Source organism: Pyxicephalus adspersus, chromosome 7 (assembly GCF_032062135.1).
Source record: "Pyxicephalus adspersus chromosome 7, UCB_Pads_2.0, whole genome shotgun sequence".
NCBI lineage: Eukaryota > Metazoa > Chordata > Amphibia > Anura > Pyxicephalidae > Pyxicephalus > Pyxicephalus adspersus.
Window position 1 is genome coordinate 35,005,082 of NC_092864.1, and position 23,091 is coordinate 35,028,172.

At 38.7% G+C, this 23,091-nt stretch overlaps 1 protein-coding gene across 1 annotated transcript in view; it reads left to right on the forward strand.

The window, feature by feature from the left end:
• THSD7B (thrombospondin type 1 domain containing 7B) overlaps positions 1 to 23,091 on the forward strand; it is a 313,336-nt gene that overhangs the window by 281,719 nt on the left and 8,526 nt on the right. The window contains 4 exon segments of the mRNA XM_072418113.1: positions 2,232 to 2,377; positions 18,571 to 18,730; positions 19,775 to 19,948; positions 22,329 to 22,424. Of these exon segments, the coding sequence (XP_072274214.1) occupies positions 2,232 to 2,377; positions 18,571 to 18,730; positions 19,775 to 19,948; positions 22,329 to 22,424 (576 nt within the window).

Genomic DNA, 23,091 nt, shown 5'->3' on the forward strand with positions numbered 1-23,091 from the left:
TGAAGGTGGGTATTCCATTCAAAAATGACTTTTTGTAACCGAGGTAGCCTGGGCATTTAATTGTCCCAATAAATTATACCATTTTTCTTATAGAAACTTTACTGAAAGTTTTTTTTTTGTTTGCCATTCAACACAATTGTCATTGAGTATAATAAAATATGCATCCATTTTCTGATTTACATTTCCCTCCTAGCATCCTTCAGTAAGCAGAGGAAAAAAAAAACCTCTTTCACGGTCATAGTGCCATTTCCTTGGTGGTTTTCCGGAAGAGCAGTGCAGTAATCTTCACTGTTAGGAAAGTGAATCTGTAATGAGGTTGAGCTGTAACAATAGGTGGATGTTGTGGCAAATCAATGATTCATTTATTACAAAACATCTCTTCAAAGGCCAGGAAGACACTCTCCGAGGTGACTGTGATTGTATTGCTCTCCGCGTGACCTGTCAAGAATATTAACATGCCATAAATGAGGAGAGAGAGAGGAATCGGTAAGGTGTGCTGAGCTGAAATTATAGATAATTTATTCAATAATTACAGCCCATATCCTACCGAGAAAAGTACCAGGAAATGTGTCTGTCAGTGGCGCTCACATTACATTTGTGCTTTCATCTCAATACTGGAATACCTTACTGAGCGAAGATAAGCTCATTTGTCACCTTAATAATATAAAATAGCTTGTAGCTGTTGTATCCATTATGAGGTAACAAAATAATTTTTTTGTTCTAGGAGGAAATTTAAAGCCCAACTCTGAGTTACCTTTTAATTTGTTAAAATAATATCCCAGAAAGTATATAAAAAATAAAGCAGATCGGGCATTAGTATAAACCTTCAGTCTGAAAATGTCCCCTGCAATAACTCATCTTCACCACAAGATGTTCCTAGTTATGTGGGTTGAATTACACCCAGTATCATGCAAACCAGCAGATTGAACAATGTGATTGCAGAGTGCTATAGTCCTGTCCGTCAGGGGTGACACCATATTTCCCTTAATTCACAGCATATGAGAGACGCTGATGTCATCACATCAATACCCTCCTCTGCAGAACTCCAACTAGTAAAATATAATAAAAGGATTAGCAATAAAAAAAAAAGAAGCTTCAAACTCGATGTTTTCTGCAGTTAGTTCCTCCAGGGAATTGCAATATTCTTTTTAATATATGCATTATTTATTTTCCTGTACTGCTTTGGGTTGTCATGTTTGCATGACAAAATGCATTGCTAAGAATGATGGATCCCTTCATTTCCCTCCTGCTTGCAGCACAGATGATGATTGGCTCTGTATGCTGCTTCTGAGAGTCCGCATCCCTCTGCCTGTCAATAGGTGGCAGTCATTCAGTGTAATATAAAAAAAGCCATCACTAATAGCACATTACTAGCAATTCTTAATTTTTCTATTTACTGCAGAGTTACATTTGCAGTTATCGTATTATGATTTCTATTTACCCAGTAACTGAACTCCCAGTGACATGGAATATCTCTATCATATACATTAAGAATCTAATTTCCATATGTAATTGAATTAATATTATATATATATATATATATATATATCAATTTGTATATAAAAAAATATTTATTATGTCAAGTTTTTATTTAGACTTATTGGTCCCTTAAATGCCCCACAAGCAATTGTCCCCAACCCTGCACAGTGCAAGCACTGTGATCACAGTTAATTACATATACAAGTGACCTTAAAAGAAAAAGATCATTTCTATATCAATTACTATTTTGATTATACATGTAGTTTGATGTAGCCAAATATTAGTAATTTGTTGGATCTGCATTTTTCTCTCATGTCTTGTGTGTATATATATATATATATATATATATATATATATATATATATATATATATATATATATTTGTATATATATATATATATATATATATATATATATATATATATAGAGAGAGAGAGAGAGAGAGAGAGAAAGAGAGAGAGAGAGGGAATTAATTATGGCTGCGTTAAAAATGATGCATTGATACATTAGGCCAGATTTATTAAAGCTCGCAAAAGCTGGAGAGGATACACTTCCATCAGTGAAGCTGGGTGATACAGCATATCAGGAATAGATTTCCTAAAAGTCATTTGGTATTTGTTAGCAAAAGTTTTTAATCATGTATTGATGTATTTCTGTGTTTTGGTCACTTGGATCCTCGGATTTCCCTATTGTTCACCCTAACCCCAATGCTCACAGAAAGGGCTGATCTAAGCATTGCATTTGTCTTGTAGGTCAGCAGACACGTTCTCGACGCATCATAATGCAAGCCGAAGGAGATGGAAGACCCTGCCCGATCCAACTCACCCAGCACAAGGGCTGCCTAGTTTTACCCTGCTATGTCTGGAAACTTGGAGAGTGGTCGGCATGTAAGGTTGAGGTATGGAAATTCTTGCTTTGTAAACCAACCATAGCTATGAACTTTGACACATGATTGTACTGTTACATTGAACCCCTAAGCACTGTTGTCGGTCTATGATTGGGTTTTACTGTTAAGCTACAGAACACCTTTTTCCCTTCTCATTCCCATAACATAAATGGGAGGAGATTAGGGGAACTCAGGAGGTATTTTGTACTTGCCAAATTTTTCATGGTCAACAGGGATAAATGTGCATTTATTGCAACGATTTTCTGCATGTTCTGCTTTTTTGCCCAGACATATTTTTTAAGCTCCTGCATTAGACCATAGGCCAGAATAAAGATTGTTAGACCCTGATTGGTCTATGTCATAACTAAACATAGATCCCTCTGGTCAGACGTGGTGGTTGCAGGAGCTCCAAGCAGGTGTCCAAAATGTAACTTCTAATTCAACCTTAGAGTGATCTGTGTCAGAAGCCATCCAATCTACTTGATGAATGGCTTCATTATGTTGGGGATCAGTTCCCCTTCTGATATCCACATTGGCTTTTGTTGATCTTTGTGACTTGATGGCTTCCTGCGTTGGCTTCCACATCCATGTGTAGAATGTAAAGTATGTGTGATGTTGCACGTTTGACAGAATTTAAGGTCAGCGTTGCTTAAATGAACATTCACACAACACACTCCTGATTGATCTTTGGGTTGATAATGAGATGTGTTGTATCAGAGAACATGCGTGTGTCCTCTCTTATTTAAAGCTGAATTATTTAGCGATCAACAAAGAAGATCAATAGGTTGTTATAAATACATGAAATGCTTGCTTGGGAAATCAGGTTATTTATAATGATCTCTGCACACAAATGCTAAATGCCATTTATGAATGCATTAAATGTGTTGTATGTTTTCCAGGTCGTTTTATTTATCATGTTAATGAAGTGCAGACACATTCCATAGCGCTTGATAAAGTACATGTTCACTGTTCACATCTCTGCATCAATGGAGCTCAGAAAATCTAATATCTTTATGAACTTTATTATATAAATATAGGGTCAACTCAACTAAAATCAAATTGAGTTTATGTAAGCTGCAAAAACAAAAACTTTCTCTCCACTGATTGTATTTTTTTCTTTCCAGGTTTTCATTTATTCAGTATTTACCTGTTAAAAACTAAATTCCAGTATTCTTTTTAGTCTTGCACAGTGGTACCGGCTCTTCCGCTGTACTGAAATTGGGCACTCTGATTTCACTGAACACTACAAATTTCTCACAATGTGCCAGAGCTGCGGACCACCAAAATTTTCTCTGACCATGGACCACTGGTTGGCGACTGCTGGTCTAGGGTACCATGACCACTAGCAGGGGGTATTACAACATCACTATGTGGAAATGGAATTTGCTTCTGGTGGCTAACTGGGTCTGCAGTAACAGAAAGCACAAATGAAAGTGATTATACTGAGGTCACATACAGTGCAGAAATCTGTGCAGGGTGACATTTGTATTGAATGTATCACTCTTCCCTCTCCATTCCATTTTTCCTCTCCCCTTTTGTCCCCTCTATTTGTCTCCCTCTTCCTCACCCTCTCTCCTCTCTCACTGCCTTGTCTTATTTTGTCCTCTTTCAATCAATCTCTCTCTCCCCTCTCCCTCCTCCTCATTCCCTCTCTCTTACCTCATTCCCTCCCTTCCTGTCTTCCTTCTTTCTGTCTCCCTCTCTTTACCCTTTTTCTATTTTCCGCTCTTTCTTTCCCCCCCTCTCTCTTCTCCCCCCCACCTCTCTTTTGCACTTACATCCCTCCTCTCACTCTCTCTCCATCTATCTATTTCCCCCTCTTTCCCTCCCTCCATCTCCCCTTTCCTTCCCTCCGTCCCTTTCCCTCCATCTGTCTTTCTTCCTCTATTTGTTTTCCTCCTGTTCCTCTATATCTTTCTCTCTCTCTTTCTCTATGCCCTCTGGTGGTCTTTCTCCCTGCACCCTGTGTCCTCTCCTGATCTTTCTCCCTCCCCTCTATGCCCTCTTCTGGTCTTTCTTCTTGTCATCCATGCCCACTCCTGGTCTTTTTTCTCCCCTCTATGCCCTCTCCTGGTCTTTCTCCCTCCCCTCTATGCCCACTCCTGGTCTTTCTCCTCCCCTCTTTGCCTTCTCCTGGTCTTTCTCCTTCCCTCTATGCCCTCTCCTCGTCTTTCTCCTTGTCCTCTATGCCCACTACTGTTCTTTCTCCTTGTCCTCTATGCCCACTCCTGGTCTTTCTCCTTGTCCTCTATGCCCACTCCTGGTCTTTCTCCTTGTCCTCTATGCCCACTCCTGTATGCCCACTCCTGGTCTTTCTCCTTGTCCTCTATGCCCACTCCTGGTCTTTCTCCTTGTCCTATATGCCCACTCCTGGTCTTTCTCCTTGTCCTTTATGACCTCTCTTGATCTTTCTCCCTCTATCACCCCTCTTGCTTTTTTTTTCACAAAAAAAAAAAAAAATCCATGGTGTGTTTTGTGTCTGTCATTGTCAAAAGCTATTATTAGTTTTGGAGGGGCAGCACAAGCTGTCTGGCCTAGGGGAGCCAAAAGTAAAAACCGACCCTGCACTCCTCAGTGCTGGAATGAATGAATTCTCACATAGGTACACCCGAATTGCATTTTTCTAGTCTGATCAATCAATATGGCCAAAGGTTCTAAAACTGGAAGAAGACTAGTTAAAGATATAATTGTCACTGTTGGAGAGTAATGCAATTCATCATTGCTCGTTGTGTGGCCTTATTAGACACGGTTGTTGTACTCTACACAGCTGTGAATTGACAGTTCTACATTACAAATAGTGTGAGACTGAACATGTAAAGGAAGAGGAACATCAGCAATGATAATGATGATCATAATAGTGCTGAAGGCATAACGGACAAAGAAATAGGCCAGTTCCAGCTTAACACTTCCTTGTGACATGTGAAATGTTAGCCAAATGAAAGCTAATAAAAGAGGGCCAAATAAAACGATCTATTCCATAGTGATAAGAAATGAACATAAGGTATTATGAATTCCAAAGCAAATAGCTCCACAAATCTGCAACCAAACCACAAAAGACACATACAACCCACATCATTGTGGGATCCCTCACCTAGGATTAAATGCAGAAATGGAAAAATATAAATGATTTTGGCCTTTCCTATTTTATCTTAGAAATGAGCGATCTAGGCCTTCTCTGGCTTATTCAGCTGTGTGTGTAGTCTGATTGTTTCTGGTCTTTTACAGCAGACTTTTTTTAGAACAACAGAAAGAAAGAGCTGAAATATTTTGAATAGGGTAAGAAGGTCTAGGCCCTCTGATTTGATTGATTTGCTCAGAGGAAGTCTGACAAAGGACCTTACATAGGCTTCAATACCAAGAAAAATGTATAGTAGATTTAATATTATTATTCTTAATACACAGTATTTATTAGGCACCGACATATTACACAGCACTGTACAAAGTCCATAGTAATGTCACTAACTGTGCCTCAAAGGGACTCACAATCTAATGTCCCTACCATAGTCATAAGTCTTTAATACAATCCAAGGTCAATTTTGGGGGGAAGCCAATTAACCTAACTGTATGTTTTTGGAATGTGGAAGGAAACTGGTGTACCTGCAGGAAAACCTGGGACATAGCACTGCAAAGGGCAGAGTACTAACCTCTAAGCCATTGTGCTGCCCATCTTTAAAGCATGATAACACTGGTCGGGCATCTCATATGGCTGCATTCATTGATCAGCTCAGTCTGCAATCCCTGGCACTAGACGTTAAATGGGGACAAATCTCCCCATTTAAAACCTCTGGTGCTCTCTGATTGGCTCAAGCGTCATCAGGATTTTCCTTTCCTCAGAGAGCACTAGAGGTTTTGAATGAGGAGACTTGTCCCCATTTAACCTCTAGTGCATTATTGAATGCAGCCCTGGGAATCCACTGCGATCCCCGGGCACTAGAGGTTAATTTACTTCTAGTGCCCGGGGATCGCACACAGGAGGATTCCTGTGGCTGCATGAATTAATGCAGCCCTGGGAATCCTCCTGTAATGATTTCCTGGAAGTTCCGATGGGTCAGCGAAATCGGTTCGCCGAAATTTTGCGGACCCATCAGAAGTTCGAGGAAATGTTTGAGAGAATGCCAAAGGCATTCTCACTCATCCCTAGTTTTGACATTCTGGAGGTTTTCTATATAAATTGCCAATTTGGGGGCAGCATTCAAACAGCAGAAGAAATCCTAAAAATCTGTGCTACGTAATATGTTGGCACTATATCAATCCTATTTAGGGGCAGCATTCATACTTATTGCAGAAGTATGTTCATAAGTCTGTTCAGAACAGCAGCTCCACCGTCACAGTCAGGAAACAACCTACAGGGCTTTGCAAAACGCATTTTAGCCAAGAAATCCTAAACCTTGCAAATTTCTTTCTTTATTTTGTAGTAAAATATTGCAGTGTATTTGGAGCCAATGAAAATATACATGTTTATGGGTCTTTCTATCAGCCCGACAGATGATGATACAGTTTGTGCACAGAAGGTGGAAACAGAACGCTCTATATATAGAGGTGTCGGGTTTATGAGTGCGGTACAGGTAGCGAGGAGTAAACAGTATGCTCTCTCTGCCACGAGTCTCCATTAACCATGCCCTCCATCATTTTATTGCTTCTTTACTCCCGTTATGGAGAGCAAGAGGTCAGCCTGTGTGAAGTCTTTATCACTTAGCCGGCTTTCATAATGTTTCACGGACTAAGAAAATCTCTTTAGTGTTGGGAGGAAATGTTTTTGTGTCTCTCTAGCCTGGAGATAACCACCTGAAGTGACCGTGTCTCCTATTTAATTCCAGTTAAAAATAGTTTTTGTTTTTTTTGAATGCATACAGTGTAAGTATCTGAATTTAATTTGGTATTAGTCTTGTGGATCCTGTACTAAGAGCTGGTTCTTGATGGTTTGGGATTTTACGCGTGGGTGGAATGATGGGTTAATCATGAGTGGGATGATGGGTTAAGCATGGGTGGAATGATGTTGGCAAACACTAGCCACTATTAAAATATATTTAGATTACAATTTGGGAGTGCAGTAAAAACTGATTTTTATTTTGATTTTATTGGGCTGGTACATTTTTAAATGTGACGCACAATTTGCTTCCCTTGGCATATTGAGACTATGTCCAAAAGTTAGTCCTATACTTGCTCCAATTCTTGTCATGATTAGCCCAACTATTTTTTTTTTAATCATCAATTCTTTCACTGCAATTTTCATTTTTTAATATTTTAATTATTATTAATTCTCATACTACAACTCTCACTTATGTACAGTGGTGAGCCACACTTCTGACTCCTTGCTCCAATCTGAATGTCACTGATCCAGGATTATGCCTTCACCCCATTTGCAAAAAGTTTGGTGAATCCTCTTTACAGTTCTATGATTCCTTTTGACGAGTGGGTTCTGGTTTATTGCTACCATTGATTGCAGGAAAAACCTGCAGATTTTTACAATTTTGTGCAGATTCAATTGAGAGAATTGTTTTTAAACAATAAAGCATTGCATTTTGAACTATAACCAGCAACTATAGAAGGTCTAGGGGGCTTTTAAAAAACTTTGGCCCCTCAGTAGCAGGAGCACTGGGCAGCACTAGTGTCGTTGTATTGGAAGCTGGGAAAAAAAAACAAAATGCACAGAGATATTGTCAGGAAATTTTACTTTTAGTGGTTACTTTTAGCTGCTCGCTGCAAGCTTCCTTTTTTGGGTTTTGTTTGGGGAGAGAGGTATATTTAGGTTTTAATTTATTTTAGTTGTATTGTATTTTATTATGATAAGATAAGTAAAAGTTTATTTAGAAAGTTACAAAGTAAAAGAGTAGAGATAGAAAAGCAAAAGAGTTACACGCATGGGGACCTTTTTTAAGGTATAAAGGATCCAACTTTGCCATATTGAAAGCTTATTTAAATTAAACTTCTGGAAAAATGCCATCCATAAAACCCCAAATATAAACATCTGACTTATTGCACCTGATTTGTTAAGCTTTTCAAGGCTCGAAAAGATACACTTTCATCAGTGAACCTGGGTGATCTTCTTTAAAGTTATTTCTTAGCAAATGTTATCAGTGCTGGACCAGATCCATTACAAGTTTGCTTGAACACCCAAGTAAACTGAGGATAGTCCATCATCTCCAGTCTTTGATAGCTTTATTAAATTAGGTCCATTAAGTCATTCACTTAGAAAGTTGCACAAACTGCATATTAAACTGCATATTGCGAAGAATCATAGAAAACACTACTTTCAGTTATCTTGGAATAACCTATCAATTGACTATTCTTCGGAGTCCCAGAATGTCTCACTAAAAAGACCAAACTATCCTAATGGTCACCAACAAGACATTTCAAGGATCTGGGGAACGACAATTTGTTCTCATGTTTGAGTACAAATTATTCTAAAAAGCGAACCTGTATAAAGAACCTGAACATAGCATATAGGTATAAAATATATACCTATTATTTTCTTTACTAATTATATGGTAGTGGAGTCTTTATTGTAAGTAAAACTGTTTTTTATATAAAATAGATTTTTTGTTTCAGTGTTACGTTGCAGCATGGGTCAGAGGTGCAGATTGAATCTCTTTTTAAAAAATAAGAAATATGTTAACCCTGGGCTCTATTTATTTGGTAAGAACATTCCGGAATTTTGTGTAACATTCATGATGATGATGATGATGTCCTGAGGGTGGGCACTATCACATAACACCTCCCACCACTCTGGGCACAGACCGAGCTATGTGGGTGTCCGCTATAGGATATCAGCTAATCTTAATAGTAGCAATCCTACTAATGAAGACAGAATTATAATTATGTTATATTTAGAGATGAAAACATCTTTGTCAGAGAAATTAAAAAAATAATTTTGCTGAAATCAGAGCTGATATTTAAAGTCCAACTTCACTTTTGGAGTGAGAAAAATATTTGACATGGTCTTTTATATATATTGCTGTGCTTTTAGCAACCATAATAGTAAAATCCTATTGGCTGCCATTTTTATTGGCGCTTTCCTCTGCCTGTAGCTGAGTAGGAGTCTTCCTATTATATTCATATAATCATTTCCTGATGTTGTGTTATAATAGAGAACAGTTGGGAAAAGCAGTTAGTTACGAGCAGAAAAAATACATTATTGGGGGAGTTTGGTGCACCATTCTTCCATACAGGAAGATAATTGATTTTTTCAAGCTTCAGTAATTATTATTTACCAACAGATTGAAGTAGAAAGGTCATCTTTATGAACTGTTAGGCACCCACAATCTGCAGTCTGGTGGAAGGGGTGGAGCAGAACAGTTTCAGCTGTTTCAAGATATCTGATGTTTTTTTCTTTACTGCATCCATTGACTCAAAGTGTGTTCCTTTAATCACTAATTTCATTTAAGAAAAAAGTTGCCAAATCTGGTGAATATGGAGGATGTTTGTCGGTCACATCATGTGTGAGAAGGAGCATTGTCCTGATGAAGAATGAAACCATTTACCCACACTTCTGCCGTCTTTTCCTGACTCCTTCTCTCAGCTTTGTCAGAACTTCCTTATAAAAATGTTGGGTCACCGTTGTGCCTTCAGGAACCCATTCTACCAAAGTTATGCCTTTCATGTCACAAAACATGACGAGCAGGGCTTTGAATTTGGACCTTTTAATTCTTGGTGATGAAGGTGTTTCCAGTGCATTGGTTTTGTTTCAGGATGATACTGGAAGACCTGAGTTTCGGCACCAATTGATGACTTTATGAAAAAGGTTCGGCTCCACCTCAAGTTGCTGCAGAAGGGTAGCACAAACCTTTATGGCATCCTTTTTTTTCTGATGTGAAATTTTTCTAAAAATTTAAATTGACATGTTGCTCAACTTTTAAACCTTTTATGATGACGGGAAACATAACTGCATTAAACAGTGACTGACAGCAAATAAACGGTAGAGTGCCGGTGTTTGTCCTGTGTTAGGAGAAGTTTAAACATTCATGGCAAGTGCTCATAATCAGTTCTCGCCGCTTTGTTATATAGAAACATAATCTCATGATTTAATAGACATATTTTGACATATATATATATACAATAATATATATATATATATATATATATATATCAAAATCTATCATTTTTTTTTTCAAAAAGATAGAGATACCCTTTAAATACAGCTTGGCCACTAAAGATTCACACATTGCACAAATGAACTGAAGCGGGGACCTTAAGCACAGGGTTTATGAGGCTTTGATCATGGACTGAAAATCACTAAACTTTCCGTACTATTTTCTACATTCTGGCATCTAAATAGCTTTCAGTTTTTTAGTTTCCTAAATCTTACAGCTGCAACTCATGTTTGTCAGAACAAGATAATATATTTTTTTCCTTTTAATGATGTGATTTACTCTGGCATTTTCGCAATCTGTACATCCTGTACAATGCACTGGAAGCAGCGGGGACTGCCAACCAGAATACATTTACCATTTACTGCAGATTATATACTTAGCTTAACACTCAGTGGGAGAAGGAACTTGTTCTACATGCACCACAGATACTACCATTTAGATATAAGGTACATTTGACACAGTAAAGATACAATAATTCCCTTCACTTTTCCCACATTTTTCTACACTGCAGGGAGTTAAAGTTTGCTGTTTTTATTTTCTTTCTCATAAGTTGTATATTTTGCATTGAAGAATGTTTGGTTACATTTAAGGGGGGGGGGTTAGGACTTATTGGGGCTGACGTAAGAAACAGGGCAATTTGTTCCTATTGTCAAACAATCATGTTGAATTGTTCATGCCATTAGAATGATAGCTGGAATCTGATTGGTTGCTTTGATTAATGCAATTATACTGTGTGTTTGCTTTCTTGGTGTGAACGCAACATGGCATCCTGCAATCACATCATTGAAAATATAAAAAATGCCCTTTTAGGTGATTGATTGGTCTTTTACAGATTCTCTTCAGGGTGCCCAATACATTCTATCATCAACAGCAGTTTTATTCCAATTTTGTTGAATTTATTTATGTAAAATAGCAAATCACAAATACAAAATCAAAGTTGAATTTATTCACCAGGGAACTAGAAAAAAACTCCCCTAACTTCTGTCACAGATTACCACAAAACCAGGGGATCTGTGCCCTCGTCTGTAATACCTCTCTTTCACTCCTTTCCAGCCAGCTCTGTTCAGGAATGAGGGCCAGAATATTTCACAGACTAACTCCAACTCCCAGCAGAAATGTGAAATCCACCTGAGCTGCCTCTGCTCCAGCACCCCCTCTAATGGTGTGTTCTGTTACCTGCTGGTCACATGACCTTCCCTATAAAACAACATGATGTTGCCTGAACAAGTTCTCCTAGGCTCTGTTTCCAGGTTCCTGAATGCATTTCCTAATTCTTTGGCATACCGACCCCAGCTTTGTCAGACTACTTCTGATTGCTGCCTGCTCTGACTTCTTGCTCGTCTGACTTTGCTTCTCCCTCACTCTCCTGTACTACCCTTTGGTCTTACCCAGTCAGCAGTTACCAGGCCCTGTGTTTGCAAAGACTCCAAGCTGGGCACAACCTTCTAAAGATTATCAGCCCTTGCAGTGTTTGCTGGTGAAGCCAGAGGCTGGTGTGTTAGACTCTCCACCCTGTCTGTACACATCTCTGCCAAGCGGGCTGGTGACACAGAGGGTCCAATATCCTGACTGTCACACCGTGACAAATTCATTTTTTGTCCCATATAGGGGTCACAAGTTACCCACCCTGTCCTCTGGTAGGCCCGTTTCCTCTGTGCCATGCAAAACTATTTATTCTGGTAGGGCCTAGGTCCCCAGCCCAACCCAGCACAAAATAGTTATTAGTGAGATTGTTCTGCAATCAAATGAACTGGAACTGAGGTCCACTGTAGTTACTTCCAGTGTTACATGCAGGGGTAGGAGTCCTTGCTTAAAGCTGAATTTCAGGTTTAGTAAAAGTTTTCCCTTGCAGTTGACATTACCCCACACTGCAAGACTTAAATATTAATTTATGCCTGCGGGTGATGCAAATAGTACTTTTACCTACTTCACTCCTCTCTCCCTGGCAGCCAGCTCACACCTCGTCTTTCTCCATGATCCAGGCTGTGGAGGACACTCAGCTTTTCCTAATATAGTGCAGAATTATTGGATGCCATGCTTCCCAAGTCCATCCAACACGGAGGTGCCAAATCCAACCAACACAATACATCCTTTTACTGAACAGTTTACTGTTGAATAGCACTGTACTCCACCCAGGGTGCTTGACATTTTTAACATGGGGGGAACCCTTGAAATAACCTTTTTGTCTTCAAGGAACTCCTGCATTAATCACTATATCTACAGCTCACAGTATATTAGTGTGGCAATCAGTGAGAATTCCTCTTACATTGGTGGTCAGTGGGAACAATGTCACCCTTACAGATAGCCAAAAAGATCGCTGGTGTCACTTAGTCTGACCTGGGCAGTGAAAATTGTTCATTGCTCAAGGAAGTCCTAGCAACCTCTGAAGGAACCCTGGTTGATAAACACTGATCTAGAAGATGGCACTAGGCAATAGATATTGTTACGCACAATAATCCAAATGGCACAAAGAATCATCGTGGTTGGCAATTTTTTTTTTCGTTCTCAGACCAGGCATTCGGGTTGCTAAAATGACCAGTAGGAAACCAGAGTACACGCCACCTGGCTTAGTCAGTTGTACACAGGCTACCAAGAAGAATGCAGGCAGTGCTTCTCATAGCCCAGAATTATTTGTACACCCTTCCATCTGTCAAGCTTCCCAATTGGTCAGTAAAATATCCATCTGATCGAAAAACTAATAATATCATAGGTGGCCATCCAATGGCTGAACAAGAGTGACCAGGAACTGGTTAAATATTTAGAAACTATAATTTTTTTTTAATAAACTCAATTTATTTTTTATGTTTACAGGCTTGCTTTACATCCAATATAAGCATGATTTATGTTTTACTAAAAACAATAATTTAAAGAGATAGTGATTTCTGGTCCTTTTTGCCTGATTTAAACCTAGCACTGAGCCATTCAATAAGGAGTCACTAAATGAGTAATCTCCTTAGCTGTGAAAAACCAACCTACAGCTATTGAGGTCCATAAACAGTTTTTACTATTTTATAATAGATGGTAAGGGGATAGTAAAAAAAATGTGGAAGGGACCTGATTGTTCTCCTAAAAATGGAATACACAATAATAATATGCAGTATGTCATACTTTACAACTAAAGTTTCTTTGATAATAGATAAAAAAACATGTAAAGACCACTATTTATTCCATTGGGAACTTTTTTAAATATGAGATGCTTTGCAAACAATGGGTGTAGGGAATCTGTGACTCTTTGCTGCCACCTACAGCTTGCCTCTAGAGGTGAGGGGTACTCAGCTCATCTGCAGCAGTGCCCAGCTGGTGTTTGAAGAATGCAGAATGGCTGTATTTGAGAATAATAAGAGCTGAAAAGAAGCCCTGGATTTGCCTGTTCCAGCTTTCTTATTACAAACAAATACTGATTGTCGTTTTCCCAGACAGCTTTGTGAGAATCACATAGACAAAGTGCTTGTCTGAATAGCTGCAATGCAGCACGGCATTCTGCAGTCCACATTGTCACCCACGGTGGGCAGCTTACCACTAAAAACTATTTTAATGATGGCAAACCCAATTTTAGATCAAAGGCCAGAAAAAGAAAATTATGTCAATGTCCAGATTTAATTTTTAAAATTAAAAATTGAGGAGTCTTCATAAAATTCATTTACCAGGGCAGCATCTGTGTTCTTCATGCAGGCAATTATTTTGTGATTTTTGCAGGTTGCTCCTCTTCTTAGCTTTTTGTAACTTTAAAACCATACGAAGTTGTAGGCGTCATGGCTTCTATGTCCTCTGCAATGCGTATGCTTGTAGCCATGGGCCTCAGCAATGTATATGCTTGTAGCCATGAGCAGTGAGTATGATAGTAGCCACAAGGCTTAAAATTAAACTATGGGCAAAAAAAAAAATAACAGATATATAATTAGCATTAACAAAACAGTTTTTGCTTTGAAATCCTGATACAGTAAGGACTGTTCTACACCCCCTGTGTGAAACTGTGTGGTTTTCTGTTCCTGGGCACATGGCAATCCTCTTCTGTACAGCCAGAAAAGGCTAACCTCACTTTGGGCAACCAGATCTGCATAGTGGGGAGCCTAAAGTTGCAGTACAAATATTCAACCAACAACCGTGCAGCCAAAAGCAATATGTCGCTTTTAGGATCTCTGCCACCATCGGCTTCAACTGCATGCAAAAAATGGTTTCCAATCTTTTTTCATTTTTCCTTGAATGCAATCTTTACCTAAGTAAAATTCTAAATTTAATCATCATTTCAAAATTTTTACCTGCAGATTTAAATAAAATAATTGTTGATGATTCTTTCATGATGATTCTTGTTCAGGTATGACAACAGTTGTCATCCCGCAATTTGCTTTAGCATTGTCTTCCTGTAACATGGACTGCTGACACATTTTTCATACACCAATGGTCCACCAAAGTCACTTTTTGGAAGCCAATCCAATGCAGTAATTGATGCTGGAGTGAACACATGTAGACAGTATGGGCAGTAAGTGCTCTCTGCCAGCCCTATTCATTGGGGTTGTGGGTCTGCTGGAGTAGGATCTTTCCGAAAGGCAGAGATTCCTGGCGTGAGGAAGGGATAAATGCACTGCAATCTCACTGGCAGTGTAAATTCAGCCTTAGTCTCCAAAGGAGGTGATCCACTGAGATACAAACCAGTTAAAAATTGACACATAGGTTTTCTGTGTGTTCAGTGTTTTTTGATACACAGAAATGCATTTTCTTAGACACAGTGTACCACCATGCATTGCAATGCTGCACATTTGTTCTCTAGGAAATTGTGATTCTTTGTGTTGGAGCTGCATTGCCTTACTGTGTTGTGCCTTAGTGTGCAAAATGAACAGCACCACAATGTGTCTTGCCTCTTTAAATCTGCTTTAGTACAAATCCATTTTTCTTCCTATATATGCATTGATCTGTATAGTCATATAGAGAACATAATCTGGCTGACAGCATGCCATTTGATGACTTAAATATTTTTTGGGATGTGTTTAGAATAAATTTCAATAGACTTCACTTGCAGTCATGGAAATAAGTCCAGAAAAATGGTTAAACATACAGCAAATTGAAAACACTTTGGGTTATATTTATGTGTGCTCAAATGTAAAAACGGAAAGTGTTTTTAGAAACATGTATTTACCTTAAAAGCATTGGCTGGTTTTAAGATTGAACTAAATGGAATTTAAAATTAACCCACTTATGTATATATGTTGTGGTTTTTTTAGGGTCTATTGACACCTGCAGCAAAGATAACCAATACAATCCCAACAGAAGAACAAGGATATATGCCATATGTCATATAGTTTCAGTTTAAACCAACATGCTGCGCTGTTGTGTGCTAAAAATATAGGGCAGGATGTATTCTTATGCAGAAATTCAATGCACTATAACACTTTGCAATGCTCTGCATGACCTTCTATTTGATTTCCAGCCAAATCTCTGCCACCATAAAAAAAGTCTATAAATGCATACTGTAAAAAATTATTCATCTCATCTTCCAATGTTAGTACTGCACTGGAAATTCAGAAGATAGTTCCTGCAAGAGTGTTAGGGATGCAGCATGTATTGTAGCACTAGCGCAATGTCAGCATGAGCTCAACACAATACTCATGTTGTGAATTGAGATTCAGGTTCAGCAGCTATCCTCCTCATTTAAAACTTGTAGCTAATCTGAAAAAAAAATGGATGCTTAAAAAATCAGTGGATCCAGGACCTCATGGGTGGGCCTTTATTTCAGAGAGGAATCTGATAGGCAGCACCCTGCTGTGATGGTTGTAGTGACACCATCAAGGCTTATACAGGGCAAAGGGGGTTTTTCACAGGAACCTAGGATTGCTTAGAGGATCCCCTTCCGCCCTTTTTGGTGGGCACAGCTGCCTTGTGTTTTATCTTCGATGAAGGAGGCATACAGAGTGCAATTAAAGTGGCCCAGCCTGAACAGAGGTCAGAAAGTGCAATAGACAGAATGCTGATTCATTCCTAACCATAAAGTTGACTTTTTTGAGAGCCTGCATTTCTAAAGAGAACCTGATCTGTGGAATCTGTTTTCAAAAATGGCAGGTAGAGCGCAAATGACTAGTCACCAAACAGAGCAGAACAGCTTGTTCTTCACACTTTAGACCTTCTCCCCTGAAGACCATTGATCTGTTGACTAATGAGGGAGTGTTTATTAGCAGCAGGAGAGGTGAAGAAAGTACAGATTATGGATCAAATAAAGCAGAAGCAGGGGGATCCTTGCACTGCAGGCCATCAGGTACAGTTTTCTCTCCAGCAAAGAGCCAAATCTCACACCTTAGATCTCACACTGCGTATATATAACTATATATACTGTCATGGTAAAAGAGTGCCTAGATACTGTTAATTTGGTGGAAATTAAAAGAAAATGACACCTGCAGCTACCACTGGTTTTTCTTGCTGAAATTACATCACTTCAAAAGTGGGATAGTTACATAAGGTCAGATGGATGGATCAATGAGACCTGTAGGAATTCCAGGAGATCAACCCTGCAAGAAGTGTTGGTTACCAAACTGAATTAAATGAAGTGCCTCTGGCAATCAAAATAGTGCTCAGCACTGTGAGTACTGGAGTAATAAACACAAAATTGGGACATGGTCACTTTAAGAAACAATTCAGCATGGTCTCCAATAATTATTTTTATAGCTTCAATATCAGATAATTACTTTACAGGTTTTTCTTTTTAAAGCACACAATATTCAGTCCTCTGCAATATATTAGAAGCAATCATGCAATTGAGATATTTCCTATTGCTCCCTGCAGATTTTCGGTTTTAGCCAGCAAAACTCCACTGTATGCTCCATTTCCCTTAAAATGAAGATTTCATATGTGATAGTTCTGCGGTTTGTCTGAGTGATCATACTGAAATAATGAGCCTTGCTAAAAATAACAGTTCTGTGCATCTCATTAGCTGCTGAATGGTTCTATTTTTACAAGCAGAATCATTTTAATGGTTTTGTTCTTCCTCTTGTGTGTCCACTCCGGCTGCCTCCCTCGCTCATTATATCTGTATTTGTAGAAAATAAATTTCCGTAACCCCAGATTTCCCCAGAATGCCCTCACCTCTTCACAAATAATGAATTGTTGCTTTCTTGGAACTTTTTTCAGTAAACTTTTCATTCTTTCCACACTTTATTTGACACTTGTCAGAATTTTAATAGTAAATGGTGTTGACGTTTTACATCTCAAGAAAACCGTGAAAGGACTATATTATGCAGCGGATGGAAAGGTAAATGCCTCGCTCATGAAAATACCAAAGCGGGGGGATTTAAGTGGGCTTTCACCACTACGTGCATTTTTGCTTGCTGGAGCGTCTGTTTTATTGTCACGTACACACGTGGAATATTGTATGCAGGCAGCAAATTCATTATATAAAAATGGAGATACAATGGTTTGAGAGTAAGTTCTACATGAGTGGGATTTTATTAAATGAATGAATAAAAGAATTTAAAATGGGCCTTCAGATTTTTAAAAAGAAATAAATTGCAAGTACCTGGAATATGCTTTTATATTGCTTTACTACATTGGGCCAGATTTATTAAAGCTTTCCAAGAATGGAGAAGATAGATTATCATGGGAGAACCTGGGTGATCCAGCAAATGTTTTTCAAAAAGCATTTGATATCAATAAGAAAATCTTTTAATCCTGGACCAGATCCATTCTAGGCTTGCTGGATCACCCAGGTTTTCCCATGATAGTCTATCCTCTCCAGTCTTGGAGAGCTTTAATAAATCTGACCCATTGCAATGTGTCAGATAGGGTGTATGTAATGAAATGAGGAAGAAGTACTCTGATTTACTAGGGACCAGCTATGGTAGGTAGATGATGCTCATCTGACCTCATATGTTCCAAACTTATTCCAAACTTCCATCACCTGTGTAGGACCATTCCTAAATGGAATGTTTTGTACTCACTATACATAGTTTTTGGTAACGCTAGGGAAGAGTAAATATTAGGTGTATTATTTATAACCTATTGGGTGATGGTGTGACTACACTTACCAAGGTACTATCCACTATTGTCTTCTCAAGCACCTACAGATCCACTTCAAAGGAACCTTAATAGGTGGGGTTGTGAATTTTATGTTTTTTTTTTGTTTCTTCATAGAATGGTCAGTGTGGAGAAGGTCTGAAGTCCCGTAACCTCACATGTGTAGTCCATGATAGTTCCACCTCTGGTGCAGAGAAGCAACTGGACCCCAAGTTCTGCGGCCTGTTACCTGGAGAGGAAAGTCCACTAACTCTGCCCTGCTATGTACCATGTCCAGGTAAAGATATCATGGGGATTTGTTTTTTTATTATTATTATTATTAACTAGTATTCATATAGCACCAACGTTTTATGCAGCGCTTTTCAAAGTCCATAGTCATGTCACTAGCTGTCCCTCAAAAGGACTCCCAATCTATTGTCCCTACCATAGTCATACACCTTTATCACAGTAATTTTTTGGTGGAAGCCAATTACCCTAACTGCATGTTTTTGGGATGATGGAAAAAACCAAAGCTGCATTCTGTGCAGATAGCGCCCTGGCCAAGATTCAAACCTGTGACCTAGCGCTGCAAAGGCCAAAGTGCTTACCTCTAAGCCACCGTGCTGCTGTTATATTTATTGCTAGTCTCATGACAAGTTGGGGGGTGGGGGGAGATGAGAAATTCTTGTGTGTACAGTGTTCTTGCACCCTGGTGGATGAGTAGCAAAAGCAAAGCAACCTGGAATCCATTGAACACTGATATTGCTACAACATATAAATGTGTTTATGATAATTGGGTGCTTCCAAACTTGTTGGTACTTTTTGAGAAAAGCTTTTTTCCCTCCAACTTGACTGTAGCCCTGCATACATAACTGGCTCCATAGGGAAATGGTTTGATGAGATTAGTGGAACTCAACTGGCCATTCCAAATCTCTGACCTCAACATACTAAACACCTTTTCGATAGATTGAAAAGGTAGCCAGCTCTTCTTGGCCATCATCAGTACTTTAAATTTTACAAACCCTTTTGGCTAAATGTGCATGATTTACCCCAGAGGTACTCCATGATTTTGTGAAAGGACTTTTCACAGAGAGGTAATGCCACAAACATAGGGACAATCGCATATTCAAAATTGTTTTTGATTGGAATATTTATTGGTCAGTTGTCTACAAACTCTTTACCATATCATGTGCCAACTCACATTTTTATAAAATCCTTGCAATGCAGCATTCATATAACCAGTGTTCAGGTCTTTGCTCAACTGATCATCAGCTAGAGCAAACAGTAATTTATACTTACACTAATATTCTTAGTCCTGTATGTTATGTATTTGCTCTTCCAGGTGACTGTCATCTTGCTGAATGGTCACAGTGGAGTTCCTGTGAGGTCACATGCATTGATGGTCGCAGTTTTGAAACAGTCGGACTCCAGACGCGGTCAAAAACTTTCATTGTGCAGTCCCTGGAGAATCAGGAGGATTGTCCAAAGCCAGTCATTGAGACTCGGCCCTGTACAGGTTATTGCTTTCTTTTGTTTTTTAAGGGGCATTGCATGTAAAATGCAGGTTACACTTAGCAGGTCTCTTTTTGTACACCTAGCAGGTAGACCATATATGTAAACACAGTCTATAAAGTTTTTCTGGAAGTTTTAACAAGGTAATACATGTTTTCCCTTTTGCATTTTAATTACAAAATACCTGGGGAAGGTCCATGATGGTCCTTGTTCAATCAGTCCCTGTTATATTGTTAGTTGTTAGAGAGTGGCAACACTCCTGTCTCTTAATCATACTCCTGTGTAGTGCCCCTGACACATGGGCTTCTAATGATGACAACAAGTGATCATTTTATTACACATTATGCAGACATGATTCAGAATAAATACTTACCAAACACCTGTGCTGTGCCCAAAGCAGAGCAAAGCAGCAGGTTCTCTTTAATGCCCAAAAGCACATAACCTTTACTTGTTAAAGATTGACACTCAGCTGCACAGTACAAATACTCACTGATGATACCTGAATGAAAATGATACCTGCACTCTTCCTATATTACAAAAAGTCCAGTTAAATTTAAAAGCACTCCAATTATCTTCAAATAACAAATGTGCCAAAATCGCAATGATTATAATAGCAATAATAGCAAAAATTTTTTTTGACTATAATGTGGATATTGGTAGGTTTAAAATAAACAGTTTTATGTCCCCCAAATTGCTATACAAAGCAGACACATACACCATCTATACCAAGAATATTTTACTGAAAGTTACATCCATAACATAAAGGGATAGAGAAGTGCAGTGGATCAGGTGACCATATTTTTCTAGCATTTGCAGAACATATGAAGCAAGCTGGTGAGAGACAAGCAGTATAGATCATGATTGAATGCCTCTCTGAAAAGATGGGCTTTGATGGTATGATTAAAGAGCTGATGGGTCCGCAGAAGCTTATTAGCATGCAGAAGGGAGTTCCAGGGAAGTAGAGAAGAACAAGAGAAGATCTGGAAGTGTGAGATGCTGTTTGTGGACAGAGCCAAGGTCCCCAGAGGTTTTCTGTCTGGAGAATTAATTATTGTGCTAACATACCTAGAAACTGTTAAAAATACATACCTCCAATCACTAAAATCTTATATATGCTTGAATATGTTAAAGCTGAACTCCATTAGACCAAAGATATCTAGCAGCATAAAAGGACTTTTAAGGAAATCTGTGGATTGAAGGTGAATGTTTTTAGCAAACCTGGTTTTGTGATATTTGCTTTTTATGAGCTATTTTTATATTTTCATGTATTTCCATTGAATTGATGTTATTCTCAATATATATACTGTATATAGCCAAATCCTTATTATATGAATATATAATCTGTTGAGCTTGCCAAGAAGGTTCTTGATTAGACAGTTACTATTACAAGATGACAATGATGTTTCTGTTTTTCATATAACAAAATATGGCACCAAAAAATTGGGATATAAGAATGTGTCCTACCCCTCACCCATTGACCAAGCTGCAAGGGGGGGGGAGAGGAGGACCCCAACAAGTGTAGTGGTAAAAATCAACCTGCAGGTCTGACACGCTGACTTGCAAACAATGCCATGGCTTGCTTGCCGATATGTTTACCAATTGTCTTGCACAGACACCATATCACCCACAATTTGGTGTAAAACTGGCCATCAGACATTACACACCATAATTCACTAATGTCACCATCCGGAAACCTATCTTAAGAAATGCCATGCAGCCATCACTGGAGTGCATGTGGAAGTGAAAGTACACTGGAAGTGGTCACAACCAGGTTGAGGGGAATATTAGTCTTGAGATATATCAAAAGATGAAAAACAGTGAGAAAAGTTTAAATGGCACAAAAAGTCACTTATTTTGGATACACAGTGCTAAAGCAAACTAAATTCAATGAGGGTTCATTTGCAAATGCTCTGCTCCTTAAACATGTTCTGGGCAAAACAAAAAACATACAGATATAAGACAATGCCAGAAACAATTAATTTTTAACCCAGACTCATTTGGCAGGATCACACCAAGCTGAAATTCGTAACTTGGCGGTGTGAATTTCACATCTAATAACTACTGGAAGAGATTTATCTCACTCCGCTGTCGTAACTCAGTTACCATTAATAATTCCGGGAAGATGTTTCCTCATTATAAGTGTGGTTAAGCAGATTTTGTTTCCAGAAAAATCACAATATTCTTTGCCCACTTTTCCCACTCATGCAACAGCTTCAGCGATACAGCACATGAGGCTAAATGTGCCAATCTCATCTATTACATGTAATTAGCTGCCTACAGCAGAGATTCTGTCTTGGCTAAAGCAGGCTGTGAGTATAATGAGTTTAATACACCAAGGAATAATGCGATTATTTAACTGGTGCTGTTTGTGTGCTTACCTGCAGGAGGCAAATGTTTCCGATACTTGTGGAAAATGAGCGCCTGGAAGGATAATAAGAGGACGGTTTGGTGTCAGCGATCTGATGGAATAAATGTTACAGGTGGGAACCAAAACTTTATTCTGCCCTTTCACAGTTGATTGGTTCCAATCAACAGCCATTGATTTATTTTTTTCCAGCTGGCATACATTATATAATCAAAGGTTTGTGGATGCCTGAGCACTACACCTATACGAGCTTGTAAGACCATTCTAAATCCATTGGCACGAATATGGAGTTCCCACCTTTTTTTGGGCTGTAGCAGCCTCCACTCTTCTTGGAAACCTAAAAGATTTTGAAGTGACTGAAAACATGTGGCCATTCAATCAACAGAAGATTTGTTTTTTAAGCACCTGTCGGATGATAAGACCTTGCTGGCAAATTGTGTTCAGGTTCATCCCAAAGGTCCACAAGTCCCTCCTCACTAAACTCATCAAAGGATGTCTTACTGGACATCAGGGAACAGAAAAGGGACAACTAACTTATTATTACAAGATTGGAAGTGCACAACTATCTTTCGAAGTCTAAAGAAAGCCACCAAATTTTTAATGTTGAAAATGACTTTTTCATGGTAAACCTACAACAGCCTTTCCCAGTCTTTTTAACACAGGGGGAACCTCTGACAACAAAAAAAATCTCCATAGTTCACAGTACATTAGTAAAATGTCCAGTGGATAGAATGGCTCTAACACTGCTGGTTAGTAGGAAGAATTCCACCATTACAGATAGC